Consider the following 21684-nt stretch of genomic DNA (forward strand, 5'->3'; position numbering starts at 1 on the left):
ACAAAAAAAGTACAACATTGAGCACATTTTAAACAAACGTTTGTCAACTTTAAGTAAACACAATCCAGTAACACTTTAGATGAGGTGAAAAAAAGTAGTTAATAAATTTGTTAAGCTTGTAAACAGTTTATTAGACAATAGTCTCACTTTAGATGTTAATGAATCTTACTAAGTATGTTATTAAACCTTATTCAGCTTATTGTGTCTATTGATGTCTTATTAACACCCTATAAACACATTATTAATGTTTGTTAATGTGTTAACAAGCTTTATTATTATAAAGTGTTACCCATTTAAGTTGGCACGCTGAGATTTTAGGAGTTTTCTTATGTTTCGTACAAAAATCCTAGAAGGACTGTTGTGTATATATAATAACTTTTAAAAAGCAAATTCGTTATTTAAAGGGTCTATACCGTACTTCTCTTAAGTATTAAACTGTTTCCATATATATGATCATATATTATCTTTGGAACCCTAAAAAACAAATTATTTATGAAATAATAGTTATTTTTGAGAGTTTTTTCCTACCAGGAAGTAAAACGACTCCATTCCTGAGGCTCCGCCTTTTGCTGCTTGTAGGTGCCGCCCATTTCATGACGTCATCCTAGAGTCTGTCTGTGTTTCTACCAGGAAACAACATCCAAACTTTTTCAAAGATGGATGTGCTTTCCGTATATCTGCCTTTAGTGGCGATGGCCTGGGCTAGCTCATCACCGCTAACTGAGTGGTTAAAGTGTGAGTTTGTGCTAGCCGGGGGGGGAGGGGGTGCTGGCAGCGCAGACTCTTTCTGAAAGGGGCTGTTCTCACTTGGTGACATCAACACATGAAGAGCTGCTCGTTTTCATGGGTTAGAAGGGGCTGGTGCTCGAAGGTTTTTAGAGGATTACTCAGAAATGCATGAATGGATCAATAGACCGCTTTGGGGTTGTTTATAATGACGACTGGACAGTATAATACACTATAAACACGTGTCAAAATCAAGGGCCAGATCCGGCCCTCCAGGTAATTCTATCCGGCCCTCCAGATCATTTTATTTTATTTTTATTAGTGGCCCGATGTTAAACACTGATTTCTAACTTGTGTAATTATGACATAATGTATTTTTATGGAGAGTAAAATATTGAAAGTTATTTAAGGTATAATATTGCTGCCTTTTTTCTATTGATTTATTGATTGATTGATTGATTGGTTTATTTCAAGCATCAATTGAAAAATAAAGGACAAAACACACATTTATTTCAAACTCATTACAGAAACAATTAAATGCATTGATTAGAAAATCTAAAACAAACAAAATAAAACACACTTATGTCACATTTCTTCATTCATTTACTTCATTTCACTGTTTTGCATAATTGTGTAATCCGGTTGTTGTTGTTGTTTTTTGTTTTGTTTTTTTGTAATTACCAATAGTGCTTGTTGATTATTGATTAATCTCATCAAACATTATTTCTGTAAACAGTTACATCAATCATACCTCATGTAACAGATATTTAACACTCATTGATTATCATCAAAATAAAATGTTATATTGATGCAGAAAAATAATAATTACACATTGAAATCAAGTTTTATTAATCATTTTCTGAAATAGTTCTTATATATTTTCAGTAAACATTAATGATTCACACAATATCTAATAATCATTGATTATCATTAGAACACATAATTACAATAATCCTGTAATCATTGCTACATATTTTGGATCAAGTAAAGAAAATTAATACCATAGTGATTGTAAACTTTTGTAAACTTTTTCATTTTTTTATTCATGATTGTGTTTCGGTTTTAAAGCTTTAAAAATTAACATTCTGCCAGCTATTTGGACTTTTAAGACATTTGAGGCTGTTTTGGAATTTAGCTAATATGTTAGCTACACGCTAGCTGTTTTGGCTAATTTAGGCTTTTTTAACGTTTTTTATGCTTTTTTGGAGTTTAGCTAATATTTCATCTGCATGCTCGCTGTTTTGGCTAAATAAGGTTTTTTTATTTAGCTATTTTTAGGCTATTTTGAAGTTCAGCTATTTTTTTCAGCTACATGCTAGCTGTTTTGGCTAACCTGTTTTTTTTGTTTTGTTTTGTTTTTTGGGGTTTCTTGGGGGGGATTTTTTAGGCTAATTTGGCATTTAGCTAATATTTTAGCTGGCTATCAGCCTAGGTGATTTCAGCTATTAGCTTAAGTGTTTTTAGCTAGCAATTTCAGCATGTTCAGCCATCAGCACTAGCATCTTCAGAGGCCAAATTCAGCTTACAGCATTCACACTAGCATTATATCGGGTAATGCTATTTATCTAGGTTATAATCATGTTAAAAAGTTACATTTTTAAAGTTTTAAAATGTTTAAAGTGTTCAATAAATGTTCATCCTCTTCGGTCCGCGACCTCAGGTGTGTTTTGGATTTTGACCTCTTGTACGACTGAGTTTGACATTCCTGACTTAAAAGATCAAAAAGTGTTTTTTCATATGGACCCTTTAAGATCCACTCGATGGATCATCAGTCTCTATTTGTTTGAGGATTGTCTGTTTCGATTGTACTTTAAATTGATAAAGACGTCTTCTTCAATGAGACCTCCTCTTTCGCTGTTATCAAGCGTCTGTTTCTGCACGTCTGAATCCCAGCTTCCTCTCAGGATCTGGACTGTCCTCTCCCTGACCTCCTGCTTTCCCACCGCAGGACTAAACAAACATCTGGGAACGGGGAAAGCAAACAGCAGATTTTACTGCTGATTTCTTCGTACGTTTCCGTAGCATGGCCCCCTCCCGCTGTCTGTCAGCCGCCCTACAGGTGGTGGTTCTTAAAACTGGGACAAAGAGACGCTGGCATACTTACAGCAAACTCCGTCTTGGTTATTTATTTGATTCTTTCCCCCCCGTCATGCGTGGGCTGCTGGAAACGTTGGGACTGCAGACAGAGCGACCGGCAGGCTCGCAGTAAAAAGATTGCCATTTGGACAGGTAAATGAAAGAGAGTGGAAGGAGAGGGCAGAGAGGAGAAATGAGGAGCGCGTATAAAGGTAAGCACAGAGAAAATGGAGGGCTTTTGATGAGGGGAAGAAAAGGAGAAGAGGTTGCCGGGAGGATGGAGAAATGATGGGTGGAAAGAGAGATTGGGGGTTGAGAGATTGAGGATGAATGCACTGTTTGAGTTATGTAAAATAGCTGCGTGGGAGAGAGGAGGTGTGTGTCTGAGCTTCAGAGCGTTCCCACACTGAGGCTGAAAGAGGGACGGAGGCAGGAGAACGCAGACACGCAAAGAGCGATTAGCTTTAAGAATATGTCGCGTTTCTGAAATGATTATTTTCACTCTTTTGCTTAAAGGTGATGTTGACAAAAAAGGTTTCAGATGAAAGTTTTTCTCCATGGTTCCCAGAGGATGGATGGATTCCTGTCCTCTCCTCCCTCTGGGTCCATCACAGCATTTTCTCTTTTTTTCAAACCAGTTTTAACCAACAGATGGCTTCCAGTCAGTGAATCTCAATGACAGAATCTTCTTTAGTGCCTGCATGTGACTCACATTTGCAAAGCAAATGACATTTCCAGCAGCCTCCGCTGCACTCCGAGTTTGCTGCTAATTAGAACATCAGCAACAAGCATGCTAATATGAGGCTGGAAATGATTGTGTTTTCCATTTACATGCAGCAGAGACCTGTGGGGGATCATCGGCACGCATTAGCAGAAACAAACAGCTGACTGGACGTTTCCACGTCTTTCTGAACTTTTATTTGATGCTTCTTTGCAAAAAGGTGAAGTCTGTACTGTTAGTAAGTCGGTCAGGTTATATTTATTTTTCAATTAGGACTTTTAAACAAACAAAAGTTTTGTTTGGAGACGTATGTGGTGGAGTTCCTCCAAGAAAAAGAAGGAGAAGAAATTATTACGGACTCAAGGTCCAAACAACAAGACCATGAAAAACAAACAGAAATTCATACATAAAAGGTACAGTAATTATAAATATAAAAATAGCTGAACTATGACAATAATGCAAGTCAGAAAAGTTGAAAATTGTTGCTGTCAGTCCTTTAAAAAAAACAACAAAAAAAGAATAATTTATATACAAATTATGAATTAAAATGAATGACCTAAATATTATGTTCAAAATGGAAGAAGTTAAAACTTTTTAATCCTACCCTCTAACAATATATCATAAATTTATGCAGTATAATCGATATCAAAATAATTAAATCTCTAAAATAATTAAAAGACTTGTAAATTGTTTTTTTCACCCTTAATACAAAGTAGTACTTTATTCTCAATTGACACATTTCCCAAATATGCATTTCGGCCAAGCATTTAAAAAATGTTCTGCAATTTATTGTAAAATATAAAAAGGAAATTTCGATTCATTTCTTGCTTCAAACTCACTTTAAGGTAACTTAAAATCTATTGTAGTTTAATTTGCCTTAATACTATGGTTAAACACCATAGACAGTATATGTGAACTGGACTTGGTAACCCCTCCCCCTTTGTGCTCAAACAGGAAGTATCCACTGGATCCAAGAAGCCAAAATCCCATAGAGTTCAATAGAGAAATAAACTCAGTCATTTTATTGGTCAGAGTAACCATAATTGATCCAATACCTTTTTTTAAACATTTCCTTGATAATCCTACTTTTTTTCAAAAGTTTTTTTTTTTTTTAATTATTGTTAGTTTCAAGTTACAAACTGGCCAATCAGAAGCCTCAGTTAAACCATGTGGTCCCTGATAGCCCCAACCATTTGATTGACAGATTCTCCTGAGTTGTCTTTGGTGAAAGGAGTGTGGCTTTCCAATAAGCTCACTCTTAATTGGCAAGAGTGGTTGCCATAGAAACGCGGACTCAACAAGTTGTCTGGTTCCAACATGGCGACGTCCGTTTTATGGAAAAATGGCGACTGAATTGACTTTATTCAGTTGGAGCCACAACTAAACCATTTTCTAAGGGTGACATCACTCTTTCTCTGTCCAGTTCTCTTATACAGTCAAAGGGTGTAACGCTTTTCCAACCCAAGCTTCAAACTGAGAATGCGATCTGTGCATGTGAAGGATTGGGAATTGTAGTTTTTGTTAGATTTAAAGAGATTTTGACTGGACAATTTTTTTTGTCTGGTAGTCAGAAGGGCGTGAATGATGTGCAAAACAATCTCCATAATCTCTTGGTTTAAGTAAGAAACTGCACTTGAGAGCAGCAGCTGAAAATCCTGAGATTGTTTGACATCAAAAAGGACAGAAAAGTGCGAGCTGAAATGTCTGCAGGGCGCTCCGATAGCATCAGCAACCTCCTGCCTACACATCCTCCAACAGCCGCTTTCCAGTGTGAGCGGCCCTCAGTGGATCGCTGTGCAGGAAAGTGCTCACACTGAGTCGCAAACCATTCACAAGCAAGATTCATTTTGTCCTTAAAAAAGACAGATTTTCCTGATTAGTTAGGAAATCTGAATTTATGACTGAGATGAAGTCTCAAAACCAAAAGGATGGATTTGAAAGCGCCACACTGATACTGGAGGACTGCTGTGATGACTGAATAATTTGCCCCTCTTTTGCTGGAACACTTCATTTCTTCAGCTTTTACATGAGCAGTTCTTGGATCATAATGGATGTTCGTCTTGATGTTAATTGTCCATTTAACTCCTGGTTGGTGGAACGCCGCTCTGCTGGTCTCTGCTCACTTAAAGCTGAGCCGTTCCTCAGTAGGAGACAGTCTCCTCAGCAAAGTAAAGTGACAGAAATTGCATCTATTAGGTGTATATTTGTGTTTCCTCTCAGTTCGGGTACTTTGCTGGATGTGTTAGTAGTTACCTGCAATAAAGAAAAGTGAGAGCTCTTATTGGATGTACTCAAAAAGTTAGGAGTGATGTGGTTTTTAACTGCACCGGCCTTAAAAGTTATTTACCTCTAAACTGGATATTTATGCAGAGTCTCTTTAGGATCAAATGGTTTAGTGATTTTTGGGATGTTAAGTATGAGCAAAACTGAGGGAATGAATTAGAGGAAGAAAGGAGAGCAGTCTTAGTCGCATGCACCCCAACAAGCAATTGGCCCGGACGGGGAGTGTGGGTTTTTGGGTTGTGATGGGTTGTAGAGAGTAGTGGCCGCAATAGTTCTGCCACAGACTATTATTTTAATAGTTGACTAATCACTGATTATTTTTTCAGATTAGTCATTTAATCTTGTCATGCGCAAACTAACCATCATTAGCTTTAAACTAACTAAAAACTAGCTATATAGCATTGCCTGCGATAATGCTAGTGTGAATGCTGGAAGCTGAATTTGGCCGCTAAAGATGCTAGTACTGATAGATGAAGATGGTGAAATTAATAGCTAAAAATGCTGAAGCTGATAGCGGAAATCACTGAAGCTAATAGTCAGCTAAATTATTAGTTAAATGCCAAATTAGCCTAAAAACTAAAAAAAGCCTTAGTTAGCCAAAATAGCTAGCATGTAGCTGAAATATTAGCTAAACTCCAAATTACCCCTAAAAATAAAAAAGCCTAAATTAACCAAAATAGCTAGCATGTAGCTCGGATTTTAGCTAAACTCCAAATTTGCCAAAAAATTGAAAAAAAAGAAAAATCCTAAGTTAGCCAAAAAGCTAGCATGCAGCGGAAATATTAGCTGTTGGGTGACGGTGTCTGTGACTTGGTGAATGGGACTGTGACTATAAAGCACTTTGGACATCAAGGAAGTTACCATTTACTTCACCTTTCCTCCCCCTTGCATATTGTTTAGGTATTCGGTACAACCTGTCGCCACCAGAATGCTCATTATTCTTCTTCATAACCCATTTCTTGAAGCTTGTGATAAACATTAATTAATGAGGATTAGTAACTAGGATGAATGTTAGTCTCTGTAGTTACTGTACAAGTGTCAAAACTAGCAGAATTGACATTTAAACGTGCATTCACACCGACCGGGATTTGAACAGGCCAACTTCAATGTTAATTCGATGGTCCAGGCGCACTCTGAGGCGAATTGAAGTCCCACAGTGCGGTTTGAGCGGCTGGTGCGGTGCGGAGGTCTGCCAGGAGCCCGATTTGAGCGACAAGGCACAAATCGGGCGGCACCGCCAAAATGTAAATATCTGATGTTTGACAGGTGGCTGTGTCGCATAAGCCAATCAGGAACTTAGCTTTGGGCATGTGACCTTTTCAATGACTCGAACAGCAGGTAGAATATTAATATTTGTCCAGAACTTTCCTCTTTTTCCGGCTTTCGCTCCCGCGGCGGAGCTCAATCGCTCGATTTTCTGGCAGACAGAGAGCCGCTGCGAGGTGCAGAGGCTGCCAGCGCTCCGGCCTCATTGAGAAATTAAAAACAAAAAGAAAAATGTCTGCCAAGTTTATATTTCCCCCTCCGGTTAATACGAGACAGAGAGCCTTCAAGCTCAGACACAGAGGCACAGAAACACTGGGGAAGTGGCTGTCATACAGACACAGCCCTCTAATTTATCATTTAAACCCAAACATGGAAACATGATTACCGATGTTTTTGTAGAATAAATAAACTTTATTCCTCTACATCATTTGTGTCTTCCATTCGTTCTAACATATGCAGCCATGGTGTCAAGCTTTTTGACAGGCGACGTGCAACAGATTCGTTGTGTGACGAGAGAGAGGCGGAGCACGTCATTTTGTCGCGGGAATCGTGTTCAGTGTGAAACCTTTAGACTGAAAAATGTGGTCCATGAACTATCCACATGCAGTGCTAGATTACAACTTTTGGTGAGCACGGCAAAAAAAACGGTCAATAGGGGTGTGTTGGCAAGAGTCTGGCGATATATGTATCGCGATACGTGTCTCACGATACAATATGTATTGTGATATAGAACATTTTTCACTTTTTTTAAGAATATGACAAAAAAATCTACCTGAATATTAATAATAGTAATAAAATTGTAAAATTAAATGTATCTAATGATCACAATATTTGGCACTGGAGCTGTATCTCATTTACAAGTTGTTTTCACTCGAGCAAATTGTTGTTTTGGTGCGCTGTAGAGCTGCTCAAAGATGCTCAGTGTGCTGTGCTGCCAACTAGGAGTCATGGGTTTAAGTGGAACAAAAAAGTAAGACACTGAACTATCTTTGCTCATAAATAATTAATTAAATATCGTCTTAGATCGATACAAGTATCACCAAATTAAATATTGTGATATATCGTTGAATTGATTTTTCTCTACATGCCTGGTCAATAGAATAAAACCAGACAGAACTTGTCCGTCTTCTTCAAGAAACTCATAAATATCTTTACACTGGTGGCTGTAGAGCTGACCTACGTTAAGCATGGTGGAGTTCGGAGCCTCAGGACAGAGTTGTTTGAAAGAGCCGATAAATACTCAAGTGGCAGGAAGATGAGAGACATCTGTGAAGATGCTCTTACAAACCACTAGATGTTCCTGTCATGTTAAATCCACAGTGTGGACTCCTCTTGGCTCCTAAACCTTTGATTCCTCTCTGGGATTGCATCTCAGTAGTTTCCGTGTTTGTGAGTCTAAACTAGGAAGGGGCGTGTTTATCTCACCTCCCTCATATCTGGTTCTGTAGGAGTCCGTTTTTTTCTGCACACATTTATCGATTGACCAGCAGTGACACCTGAACTGCATTGTGGGAAACATGAATGGCTTCTTTCTACTCTGACTGTGCTGCTATTAAAGTCACTTTCGCTGTGCAGGAATTTTCCGCTGAGAGGCAGACCTTTAGTACTCCGTATTGATGTTTCCCTCCAAGATTTGGATGAATAGGACGCCGTAGGACTTCCTGTTTGGTGTAAACAAACCTTTTTAGCATTCACTGTGTGTTTTCAGGCTAATGGGCTTTAGTTTTACATTCTCTATCAGGTGAAGAACAGGAAGTTGAATTCGGTGCCCCAAACCTCCTGTCAATAGATGCAGCTGTCTCACAACCTCCACCTGATATGCAGACAGAACATCGCTGCAGTCCAACGCTGACTGTGAGGGGAGAGGTGTGTTTGGGCGCAGCATGGGTGGAGATTTATTTAAGTCTGCCCTTTCAAACACATGAATAGCTGCTGGTTTGGTGCTGGTTTTGGTGTTCGTGTCCAACAGGTTCCACCCTGGAGCTGCCAAAGAACCTGTTTGCCAGAGTAGTGGTGTATCCAGAACATTTTATACAGGGGGCAGAAGACTTCAGATGAACAGCAAAGTGGAAAATCATTCAAAATAATAGAATCAAACATGTGTATTAATAGTAAAACAGCAGTTCTTCTGGTTGAGGTGCTATTAATAATATTGTTTTGTTTTTTTGCAACACTTAAAGATAGTTGTATTGATGATTTCTTAATCTTCTTCAATACTAACACTAATATTGACTCAAAAATGAGAGAACAAGGAGGAAACTTTCCCTCTTGTTCTCTTGTAGCTCCACCCCTCTTCGAAGATCAATTCAGTTCTGCAAGGTTTAAGTCTTTATGCAACTGATTATTGCAGTTAAAGAAGGTGAGCTCAGTGACCTTACTGGTAATATCATCTCTTCAGGTTTCAGTACTGAGGTTCTATTCGATTGGCCCCTCCCATTTATTTGTTTAGATGACTAAAATGTCCAACAATTAAAATGTATCTATAAAACGCCTCACTTCACTGGTTTAATGAATCCAGGTATGTGTTTCTTCTTTAAGGTGGGGACTAAGTGCTCCCTCAAAGATTTTATGTCTGTTGGGAGCCAAAATGCAGTAGAAACCATTGACTATAAATGTGAACTGGACTGAGTCAGTCACAGGAAATGACTTACTTATATATTTTTGAGATTCTGGCATCGCCATACTAGAGCGAGGTGAAGTCAGTAGTGAGTTTTTGACTGTATAAGAGAGCTGGACTGAGTAATCGTCTCCCCTAACATTCCAAACAGGAAGTACTTGCTGGCCAAATTCCCATAGACTTCTCTTGAGAAAAAACAGCTGAATAACCATTCTTATTCAAGCTCTAAACTGACCAATCAGAGACCTCAGTAAAAGCACGTGTTTTCCACTGGCCCCGCCTCAAACGTTTGATTGACAGATTCTCCCAAGCCTCGGTCAGGGTTAGTGGAAGGGGTGTGGTCTTCAAACAAACTTAGTAATGATTGGCGACAACAGTTTCCATAGAAACGTTGACTCAGTCAATCATTGTCTCTGGTTCCAACATGGCGGTGCCACATTTTTAGAGGAACTACTGTCGCCAATCATGAGTGAGCTTGATGGGAGGCCACACCCCTTCCAATTGGGGGAAGCTGTCAATCAAACTTTCAAGGTGGGGTCAGCAGGAGCCACATGCTTTTACTGAGGCATCTGATTGGTCGGTTTATAACCTAAATAACATGCAATAAAGAATAAATATCGTAATAAAAGGATTTGAAAGAATATGATAAGAAAGAAGTGAAATAACTTTTGGTCTTATTGATACCAGCGGGTACTTCGTATTTGGAGCACGAGAGGGGAGGGCTTGATATGTCCAGTGATTTCTATTGTCAATGATCTGAGCCAGTTTCTATGGAAACCACTCTTGCCAATCAGGAGTGACCTTGTAGGAAGTCCACACCCCTACCTTTTGAAAGCAGGCAACAAAATCCATCAGACGCTTCATACATTGGGCGTGAAACCACCTATTTTTAGAGGGGACGTCTGATTGGTCAGTTTATAACTTGAATAACTTTCAGTACAGAAAAAAAATTGAAAAAAACTAGGATTATCAAGAACATGTTAAAAAAAACAAGAATGGTTATTCTGACAAACAGAATGACAGTAAAGCTGTTTATTTCTCTGTAGGATTTTGGCTTCTGGGAACCAGCAGGTACTTCCTGTTTGGATCGTCAAGGGGGAGGGGTCACTCAGTCCAGTTTTTATGCACAGTCAATGGTGGAAAGCCAAAGATCTGCTGCTAATTCCAACTTAAGCTCCTCATTAGTGCTGAACCTGCTGGGTGGAAGAGGGGTCACCTTTGCCCCCCCATCAGTGAGCAGTAGCTCCTCCTCCTCATCTGTTCGGTTGCTGATGTGACCGTTGCTGCCGTCCTCCCTGACGTTTGTCCTCCTCCTGCAGATCATCGCGCTCGGCGGAAGAGCATAGCCACTGGGAAGCAGCCCAGCATGGAGGTCCCGCCCACTGCCCCCCTTCAGCCCTTCCGACAATCCGTGAGTAACCCCCCCTGCTCCCGGCCTTGCTCGCTGCCTCCATCCCTGTCGCTGTCCCTTGCCCCCCCTACCCCGCTGGGCCCGCCTCACACCTGTGGCAGACGGGCCAGCGGCACCCCGCCCCACCCCTTCCCCATGTCCCTGACCGTCTCCCCCTCCCACGACTTTTGCCCTCAGCAGCAAAAGATCTCCAAAAGGGGGCCCAGCACGCCCCCGCTGCCCCGCTCTCTGCCCCTCTCCCCCTCCCTGTCCTTCACTCTGCCTCACTCGCCTGCCGCCTCCTCCCCCCCCTTCCTGCTCTGGGGCGGGGACTGGAGGGCTGCCGGTTCGATAACGGGAGGATCCTTTATTTCGCCACTGCCCCCGGTTGAGGTATGTGACCAGGTGAAAGCAGAGGTTCTGTTCACGGCGAGCACGTCTCCCCCTGCGGCTCTACCTGGAGCTTGAGGGAATGATGGTGGGAATGTCCGCACACACCGGGGGCACACCGCCTGCACAGCAACATGCACAACATTCAGCAGAACCAGAAATCATCAGTCACTAATCTTTTCAAAATAAAACTCCTGTTGCATTTCAGCTTTTGACATCCAAACAGCATTTTGTGAATTCAGTTCATAAAAACGTCTGTTTTCTATCCTGTATGTCTGATATAGTTTAGTATTAGTCCTGCTAAAAATTATTAATTTAACTGTAGACTAATCACAGATTATTTCTGATTAGTCGACTAATCGGATTATGCACAAACTGGATGTAAAACACACATCTTAACCATCATTAGCCTTGAGTTAACTAAAAACTAGATATAGACATTACCTGAGAGAATGCTAGAGTAAATGATGCAAAATGAATTTGGTGGCTGAGGATGGTACAGCTGATAGCTGAAGATGCTGAAACTGATAGCTAGCTAAAATATCAGCTAAATGCAAAATTAGCCGAAAAAAATGGAAAAAGCCTAAGTTAGCCAAAACAGTAGCATGTAGCTGAAATATAAGTTAAATTCCAAATTAGCTTTAAACAAACAAAAAAGCCTAAGTTAGCCAAAATAGCTAACATGCAGCTGAGATATTTGCTAAACTCCAAATTATCTTAAGAAAAAACAAAAATCCCCAAAAAAGCCAAAATAGCTAATATGTTGCTAAATATTATCAAAACTCCAAAAAAGCCTAAGAAATAAAAAAGCCTAAATAAGCCAAAATACGTAGCGTGTAGCTAAAATATTAGCTAAACTCTAAAATAGCCTCAATAAACGTAATAAAAAAAAGCTAGCATAATGTCATTATAACTTTCAACTTTACTACACTCTGACTCCATACGACTAATTGACTTTTAAATTAGTCGTTGACTATTTTAATGGTCCATTTAGAATAACAGATTTTTTAAACTAGTTTTTGATCCATTTTGGACAATTCATATTTTATATAAAAACTATTCAAGTGAACATTGAAAGCTCTTATAGATATGAATCCTTTTCCAAAAGACAACTTAGATAACTAAGTTTTTCCCTACAACAGCTTGTTGAATTGGACTCGTGTGTTGGTAGTTGTCGTGTCAACAGAGGAGCAGTACACGGCGAAAAACCGAAACGTTCTGTCAGCTTTTTGTCCGAGGTTCTTATTTGAGTCCATAAAAAATTAGCCAGATTAGCAGCTTCATCCACAGTTAGGTGTCTGAGGCTGATCGCTCACACCTTTCTGAAGGTTAGGAGGAAGAGAAACTCCAGGTCTGCTGGCAGAGTATCTGGCTACAGAGAAAAAATATGGCGCCCGAAAATGAATGCCTGGAAGTCCCTCCCCCTGCCGAAGCAAAAAACCTCATTTGGGCCTGAAATCATTGGCCGGAAGTGCTCACCCCGTTTTGAAATTTAGAAATTTCCGCTGTTAGTCACTGATAAATGATCAGTTAGTTTAATCGTTTTTTAGTTGAATAAACTTTGTTTTTTCTCATTTTTGGATGTCTCCTCAGAACGTCTAGAACGTTATTCGCCAAAACATTTCAGGTTAATGCACTTCAGTCTCATTTTAAACTCTCTGCTGTGCAGCCGGTGTGTGCGGGTCTGAACACACCAGCTTTGTTCTTGGATGGTGATAAAACTGAATCATTAAAGGACAAAGGTGGAGCCAAGTTCACATTTTAAAATAAACTTATATTCATCGATGCGGTGATTGTACATTAAATAATGTCGTGACTTGATGTGGAAAAAGTTCAACCAAACATTCTGTTAAAGTTGGTCCAATAAAACACCCTTTTATTTATGGACTTTCATGAAAATAAGGTCCAAAAAAAGAAAAATTAATTACCAGAAGGAGCACTTGATAAGGGATCAAAGACACATAAAGGGAGTTTATTGTTACATCAGAACTTCACACTTTCTGTTTTCATTTGATTACGTTTTTATATTTAGAGTGTAAAAGACGGACAAAACCAATTCCATCTCATGCAGAGTCGGTCAGAAAAGTTTTTATCACGTCTGAAAATGAAAACCAAACCAGCAGGGAGGCGTCTTCCAGCCTTTATAAGCAGAAAATCTGATTTGTTTAAAAAGCTCCAACACAGCAAATGAATGTTATGATCCCTGAATGGCAGAACTGCGATCGGCCGTCTCTGTTCAGATTAAATAAAGCTTCCATCAGAGAGAGAGTGGACAGAAATAATCTGTTTATGGTTTGATCCGCAGCAGCAGAAACTCATCACAAGTTAACAAACGCGCCCATGAAGGAGCTTAAAGGATCGATTTGTGTCTCGTTAAGTTTCATCTCCCTTTCAGCGTTCCTTCAGGTGTTCAGTTCCCTCTCAATGCAGCACGGCGGGTTCCTCTGACAGGGAACGATTCAGCGTCCGCTCGCCGCTGGAGCGAAGCGGGAACTCAGTCTAGTCTGCTCAAGTCCAAAACTGGAGCAGAAATGGATCCAAACTGAAACGTCAGATGTTCTGCAGAAGCTTCGAGCGGGGCGTGTCCTACAGAACGTGGAAACTAAACACCTGTTTCTCTTATTTCACGGCAGTCGCTGTCATGGAATTCACAGAAACTATTTTTGTCCAATTTTGACTTCAAACAATGTTCTTGACTGATGCAATTCAACCTTTTAACGTTGGAAATCTTGCTCCAGTTTTGACATTCTTTTGACTGCCACTACTGATGTGATTCTGGTGGATTCTGAAGCACCTTTGGGCTCATATGTGGAACTTTTATGCAATCAACGGATCAATCATCTGATTCTGTCACAGAGAAACCCAATCCTAATCTGTAACCACCATCCAAATCCCCCTGCACATGCCCGAACATTACCTCACTTCCTTTATTAGGTAAATCTGTAAAATCACCTGCATGAATGCTGTTATAGATAGTTCTTAATATGTTCTACTATTCTAAAGTCAATTGGACTGATTTGTTCTAAAATCCTAAAAGAAAAATCTGAAAGTTTCACACTAAAAAATTGACTAAAATTAGAAAAAGCATCAAAAGCTAATTTAAACTGCAGCAATAGATAGTACTTAGTCAATTCTATTATTTTAAAGTGATTTGGACGGATTTAATCTAAAAACATAAAAGCTATTGAAGAAAAATGTGAACATTTACTCAAAAAAAATGACTAAAATCAGAAAAAGCATCAAAAGCTAATGTCAACTGCTGTTATAGATGGTTCTTAATCGGTTTTATTATTTCAAAGGGTTTTGGTTTGATTTGGTGCAATAATTTAAGAGCTATTGAAGAAACATTCTGTCATTTGTTGACGGTCCCTAAATATGAACAGAGCGAATGTCTGTCGAATATCCAACCTAAAACTAACTTCACCGCAGTGCAATACTCAACGCTTTACGTAAGGATGAGATGATTTACGTTGATCACTAAAAATGGTTAAAGAGTTACAGGATGTCAAGGAGTGTGTGTTATTTAGGTGTTTACTGGTCACACTTCTTATGTTAAAGAGTTAAAACGTTTGCAGAGTTTCTCTCATTCTGATTCATTCCGGGCGTCTATGGAATCTGCTTCCAACTGTTTTCAGTGTTAAATCTGACGTCCGGGTCTGTTAACTGACCAATGAGAAACAGCTTCACCTCACTGGGACGCTTTTGTACTTTAGATCTTCCTTAAATTCATTTGTTGTGACTTACAACTAAAGCTGCTTTTCTGTTGACTATGAAATTGCACAAATTGTATTTATAATAATACATTTGCCTGATGGAAACACATCATTTTTGAAAAACTTGCATTTACTGGAAAAAAAAAAGTTTTGCGCTTGGAGGTTTCATATTTCAGGAAAATGCAATGAAAACACTTTTTTGTATTACCACTTGACTCATCGCGCTGTTATGTAACACGTTAGGCAAAGTCGATATGCAGAGCTGCCTTTCCTCGTTAGATTTATTGTATAATGAAAGGAGTTGCAGTAATTCAAAGAGTGTGTGTTATTTAGGGATTTTTATATAAAAATCACTACTTTGTTGGTATTTTGAATGAGACCGTCTTCAATGTGAGCTAGGATGCATGAGAGTGAAGAATCGGGCTAATATAACCCAGAGTTTACCGTTTAACCGCACAGCTGGTCACTTAGAGCATCCTTTTGAGGTCAGACAGACAGCAGGAGGCTGACATCAACCTGAGTCACGGCTGAGCAGCAGATGGAGGGAGCAGCCAAACCTCGAACCCCCCCCCCATTACCGTCCTGTTACGGCGGATCAGAGTTCACCCTCGTCTTTAGTTAAAACACCTCAACTCTGGAATTCTTAAAGCTCAATCAGATTCAGACTCAGCTCTGAAAGCTGAGAACCAGCAGATGGAGTCGCGTCTTTCGTCACGTCTTTTAGACATTTGACTCACGCCAGGTGACAAGGTGTTCCCCCCACACCCGCCCCCGGGTCCCACTGAATAATGCCGTTGGAACAGAAACTGGTAACAGGAATAAACGCCTGATCGGAATGGAAAAGGGGCGTCCTGTAAATCGGAATACTCCGATCTGATCAGACTCATTCGGATCCAAATGTCCTTCCGATGGAGATAGGTGGATTATTGATACGATTATGGTGTGTGTTACCAGTTTATTCGGATTGTGGATCATTACTGCGCTGGTTTTTACGTCATGTGTAGACGGTGTGGCGCTCCAGAGGAGGCTTTGGCGCAGCAACAGGACCGGCCAGCTGCTCTGCGCAGACTTGTAGCTTCGTGTCTGCGAGCGGGGGAGGGTGCTTTGTTACGGCGTGCGCTCGGAGGAGGCTTCGAACCGGGAAAACCCTGTCCCCGAGCGGCTTCAAGACGGTGTATGAACTGGTGAAGGCAGGTTTTGAATTTGGAAATGCCGCTCCACGCACCGAGAAACCGTGCAAACAATCACGAGAATTCGTGTTGCCAGTCGTGTCCAGACAAAACAAAGGCTGAGGTTATTTCCATGTACTGACTGTAACTGACCGTGACATTGCCCGCACGGATTTAACGTGCATCCGGGGCTGCATTTTGTTGTTACGTATTAACCTAACACTTAACCAACACTGCTCTGGTACCACCAGAGTATTTACGTAACTTTACAAGAGTCAGAGGGACTCGCACTGCATCCAGTCCGGTCCGGCGCTCCGTATCCGTTTTGTTGGCTTCAAATTTTTTCCGGATGCCGGAACACTTTTTTGTGAAGTTGGGGCTATTAATGACCTAAACCGGAAAAGTTTATCGGTACATTTTTAAAAACAGAACCTATTTTCTGCTGTACTCTACATTTAAGCCTGTAGAAGACAAAAGTATTAGTACATAAACCCACTGTATAAAGATGAGTCACACAGAAAAGGAAGATCTATGAAAATAATCCCAAATCCCAGCGGATTGAGGGTTTGTTAATATAGAAATAGCGGTTGTTGCGTTTGGATTCTTGTGAGTTCGGCAGCAGAACCTGCAGCCACTCGCAGCCACTGTGAATCCTCTGCTGTAGCTAGACCGCTCCAGCGTCCGACAGGAGCCGGTTTGAGCCCGGGGTTAGCCTTCATCCGGATCCGTGCGGATTTAGAAAATTATGAGCGAAGAGTGACTTAATAACACTGAAAGCATGCTCAGAAAATCATCTCACCCTTTTCTACTTCTTCTACGACTGTCTCCTGTATGTTAGATACTTCGTGTCAAAGTGATTTATTCCGATCAAATCTGTGGTGGATGTAAACGTTGAAGTTTTTCAGTTAACCTGATCTTTGATCCAATTAAAGACGTTCTGCACATGTAAACGCAGCCATTGAGTGTGAACCCAAATGGTGACATCAGTGTAACAGAAATATATCTGAAATACTTTCAACTTGGTTTGAGGAAAAATTGGTCTTTATGGATCAAAATGAGATGAAATCTGAGCTGGAGACGAGCTAAAGGAGTTTCCAAACCACTTTGTTGATATTTTACCCTCTTTTGTAGGGAAACGGTTCAAAAAGTGTCATTTTTGTGATTCATTTTAATTCAATTCACTTTTATTTACATAGCCCAGTATTAGGATTCAAAAATGATGAAAATATGAGAGAATAATAATCAGAACGTTGGAGAGAAATCCCTCTTTTTCCATCAAACTTTTGGCCTTTTTCTTAAACGTCTGTCAAGAACTACCACTAAACTCCTTTAACTTCAACAAAACATCTTCAAGAGTTATTTGTGGTGGAGGATTTTCCTCATTTCAAAAACAAAACTCCTTTAAGAACAAACAAAACTCTAGTATTTGTTCTTATTTTCTGCCTTTGGGTGATGAAACTGCTCCGTATTCCTGCTAAAATGACTAAATCTCTGTTGCAATGATTGTGATGTTATGTAATCCTCCAGTACGGATGCTGATGTGGGACAAACTGCCTCCAGTGAGTGGCACATGACTGCCCACTTCAGGACCATGTGGAGTACTGCAGCTGCAGCGTGAACATGTTTGATGCTGTTGACCACCTGATATTAATAAATGTACTGTTTGCTCTTTCCGTCACGTCTTTCATTTTCTTTGTTCGTCTCCGTTTGATTTTTTTTAATGCATCTCAAACAAACATTTGATTTCCTCATGATCATTTCTAACCGGGCTCGGCTGGCTCATCGATCCATCCTTCAATAAAACACTCCGATCTGAACCCCTCATCCTCCCCTCCTTCATCTGTCTGACTCGTCCTCCTCCACCGCCGCCGCCGCCACCGCCACGCTGCAGAGTTTCCTCAGTAGACGGTTGAAGGGCTCAATCAAGAGGGCCAAGAGTCAGCCCAAACTGGACCGAACCAGCAGTTTCCGCCAGATGATCCTCCCCCGCTTCCGCAGTGCTGACCAAGACAGGTCAGTGAGAGTCCGGCGGCGATTTGGTCGGGTTGGGTGGGTTTGATCACCTGTTGGTATTTTAAAGCTGAAACAGATGAACAAGAGGGAGACTGATGAGTTAGAACTCATTTAATTCATCAGAAACCTGAAATCGTTCTGGTCACACGTTCCAGAAGATTTGCTTCACTTTACTGCACTTCTGTGGAGTTTAAACACACATTTCTGATGCTGTTTGACTTTTAACTCCAACATTGATCCGTTATCTCCAGATATCCAAAGTAACATCAGCCTATTTCACTTTTTTAACTTTTTTTTGCATTAATGATGAATCACAATTAAGAACAGAAATGGAACAAAACTGTGTGTTGATTGTGTGTTTGCTGCAGCCTTCCAGTTAACCCTCAAACACCGGAACTCCAGTCTTCATGTTCTTTGATGTACTGTCATTTTTTTTATTTTATTTTAACAGGATCAAAACGTAATTCCAGCAGAAAGTCTATAGAAGTAGTACATTTTTTCTTGGTGAGATTCTTTAAAATAAGTTGTGAAGTCCTGACCTTAAAAGACAAAATGAATCACTTGTATTTAGATGTAATGCTCTGGTGACTGGAAATAATATGTCTTAAAATTATCCCGTATACTTTTTAAGAAGTTATGTTTCTTTACATGCATACATAATTGTTCAAAAATATCCTTAATTCTAGACTAATTACACTGAAAAAATGAAATGTTGGATCAATTAACAAAAAATAATTAATTTGTTACATTAAAAATTCTTGGTTCGTATCAAATTAAACTTTTGTTTTAATTTGATACGAATTAATAATTTTGAATGTAACAAATTACTGATTTTTTGTTAATTGATCCAACATTTAATTTTTTCAGTGTAATATAAAATTGTCAAAATTCTAAATACATTTTGAGTAAAAAAATGTGTTTCTTTAAAGATATTACTTAAAATAAGATGCTTTCAAGATTAAACGACTCAACAAGATATTCAGCATTTATTGTCCTAAAACAAGCTGTTAAATCTTATTATAAAGAAAACAATTTAGCTTTACCTTAAGTTAAAAAAATACATTTCAATTAGAAAAAAGAAAAAAGTACTTATTTTTTGGTGTTTTTGCATTGCAGAAGTAAATTTAAAAAAGCTGATTTTTATGTAAAAACTGATTTCTTGAATAGTTATTTATCAAAACGAGTATGTAAATAATGTTTATGATAATAATTGTGTTTAAACTTTTGATTATTTGGTTGTTGAAAGAAAAACTTCTCATCACAAAAGTCAGATACCGACTGACTTCACATTATTTATCCTAAAAGACAGAAAGAACCAACATTTTATCGATCTGATCTAGTTTTCCTCATATTTTCTGTCAGATGCAAACTCCACTTCAAATTTAAATGTTCTTTTTTTCCTCCATTTTCATCCATCTTTGTCTTGAATTCTTTCGTTCTGGAGTCACTTAAACTGCGAGCATCGTAGCAGTCTCTCATCCAGGCCGATGAAATAGCATTCCCCTCGTCACCATGGAAACCTGCAGCTGTGCAGGCCATAATGAGTCAGTGGGAGATTTGCTTAATAATACCTCCTCTGTGTCCTCCGGAGCGTCGCTGCAGCAGCACACAGGAATCCACAAACTCCCGAGTTTGTCTGCTGCCTTCAGCTCCATCATCACGCCGCTCTTCAGTCCATTATTCACCTGAACATTTTCACATTTAAAAGCCCAATCATCACTAAGAGCGTCCATCAGTCCAGCCTCGTTCGCCGGTTTATCCGTTTTCCCGGAGGACAGCTAACAGCCTGGACGTTTCAGGGCGACGCTCGTCTGTGAAGCAGGAATCAGGACAAGAGCGTTCCCCGGAGAACGCCACACCTGTACAGAGACGGCCGTCTGCCAAGACAACCGTCAGCATGATTTATTCATCGGGGAAGTTGGAGACGTCTGTTCCTCCCTTTAGTTTGAAGAGACTGTAGAATAAAAAATAAAATCCAGAAGCCTCTGAAGAAGTGAGGTTAGCTCCCCTATAGAAGGTTTTTTTTTACACATCTGAGTCGATCACAGACAAAACTGGTCAACCTTTGTATTCAGTCTGGAGAGTTCACCTGTTACCAGCAGGTAAACTTGAAACACTATACATAAATAAATAATAATAGAAAAAAATGTGAGAAAAAAAAACACTGAAAAGTTTGATCAAACTGCAAGATTTTAGGCCTAAAGTTCAAAGGAATAAATTTACCATTTAAAGTTATTTTTCTATCAGTTAAAGAATCGCGAATACTAAATAAATTAAATGAAATTCATGTTTATTAGTGTAAGTGATGTCATAACAGCATTTTGGATTGTCTGGAAGATTCTGCAGAATATTTCTAATAACTAGCAAAATTAAAAATATATAATGTCATTTTGTATATACCTTTATATTTTTAAGTTATAATTAGGGAAAAATATAATATATTTTTTTATTTTAGTTGCTTGAATGTTTTCTTTTTTAATATTCACACATTTAAACATCAGCAAATGGCGAAATGATAAAAATCCTTTTTTAAAACTTCTTTTGTGATCTAAAAGATTATATAAAAACAGTAAATATAAGTTTTTATGCAATGAAACAGTCAAGTATTTGCAATTTTGATGCTTTTTGATACTTTTAAAGGTCAACAGGCTTCAAAAAATACAAAATAAATGATTCAATATATCAAGAAATATATTATAAACTAAGCTATTTATTTAAAAAAATAGGAAAAAATATATTTTTTACCATTTTTAAACTAGTAATTGTGACTATTGGGGCTGAGTTGACAAAAATCGATCTGAATCGATCTAAGTTTATTAGATCTAAAGTCCGCCAGCTTGAAGCTAACAATTAATAGGATTTCCCATAGGACGGCTAATGCTAACGCTCAGTCGACCTAAACAAACATTGTTGACTAAATAACATCTTTATAAACTCACAGACATGAATTTTCTAAACTATTTTAAGGGATTTTTTAAGCAACTATTTGTGGTCTAAAGCCCTGTTTTTTTTTGCTGATGCTTTCTTCTTCTTCTGTAATAAGGTGTAATACTATAGCGCAATCGCCACCTAATGGCCAAACTGAAACGTCCTCCAGGAGAAGCAGAACAATTAGAGCTTCTCTGTTTGAGAATCCATGTATGATATTAACAATCTCATTATTATTCCACTAATACATTTAACAGTATGTGAACTGAATCAGATGAATATAAATATTTTCAAAACATATATAGATTTTTAATGTATTTATAACAAATGCGTCTAAATGTGTATAATTTATTGAACTGAGTGGATCGAAAGAATAATAATAAAAAAAAACC

At 39.0% G+C, this 21684-nt stretch overlaps 1 protein-coding gene across 14 annotated transcripts in view; it reads left to right on the forward strand.

The window, feature by feature from the left end:
- syngap1b (synaptic Ras GTPase activating protein 1b) overlaps positions 1-21684 on the forward strand; it is a 207159-nt gene that overhangs the window by 136137 nt on the left and 49338 nt on the right. For 12 of the 14 annotated variants that reach the window (XM_024258262.2, XM_024258256.2, XM_024258258.2 and 9 more), the window contains 2 exons: positions 11009-11100; positions 18243-18364. In XM_024258262.2, coding sequence (XP_024114030.1) covers positions 11009-11100; positions 18243-18364 — 214 coding nt within the window. Of the gene's footprint in view, positions 1-2980; positions 3015-11008; positions 11473-18242; positions 18365-21684 lie in introns of those variants that run through there. The other 2 variants (XM_024258269.2, XM_036215928.1) reach the window with 2 other exon arrangements.

The sequence above is a fragment of the Oryzias melastigma genome, linkage group LG16 (genome assembly GCF_002922805.2).
Source record: "Oryzias melastigma strain HK-1 linkage group LG16, ASM292280v2, whole genome shotgun sequence".
In the NCBI taxonomy this organism is placed as follows: Eukaryota; Metazoa; Chordata; class Actinopteri; order Beloniformes; family Adrianichthyidae; genus Oryzias; species Oryzias melastigma.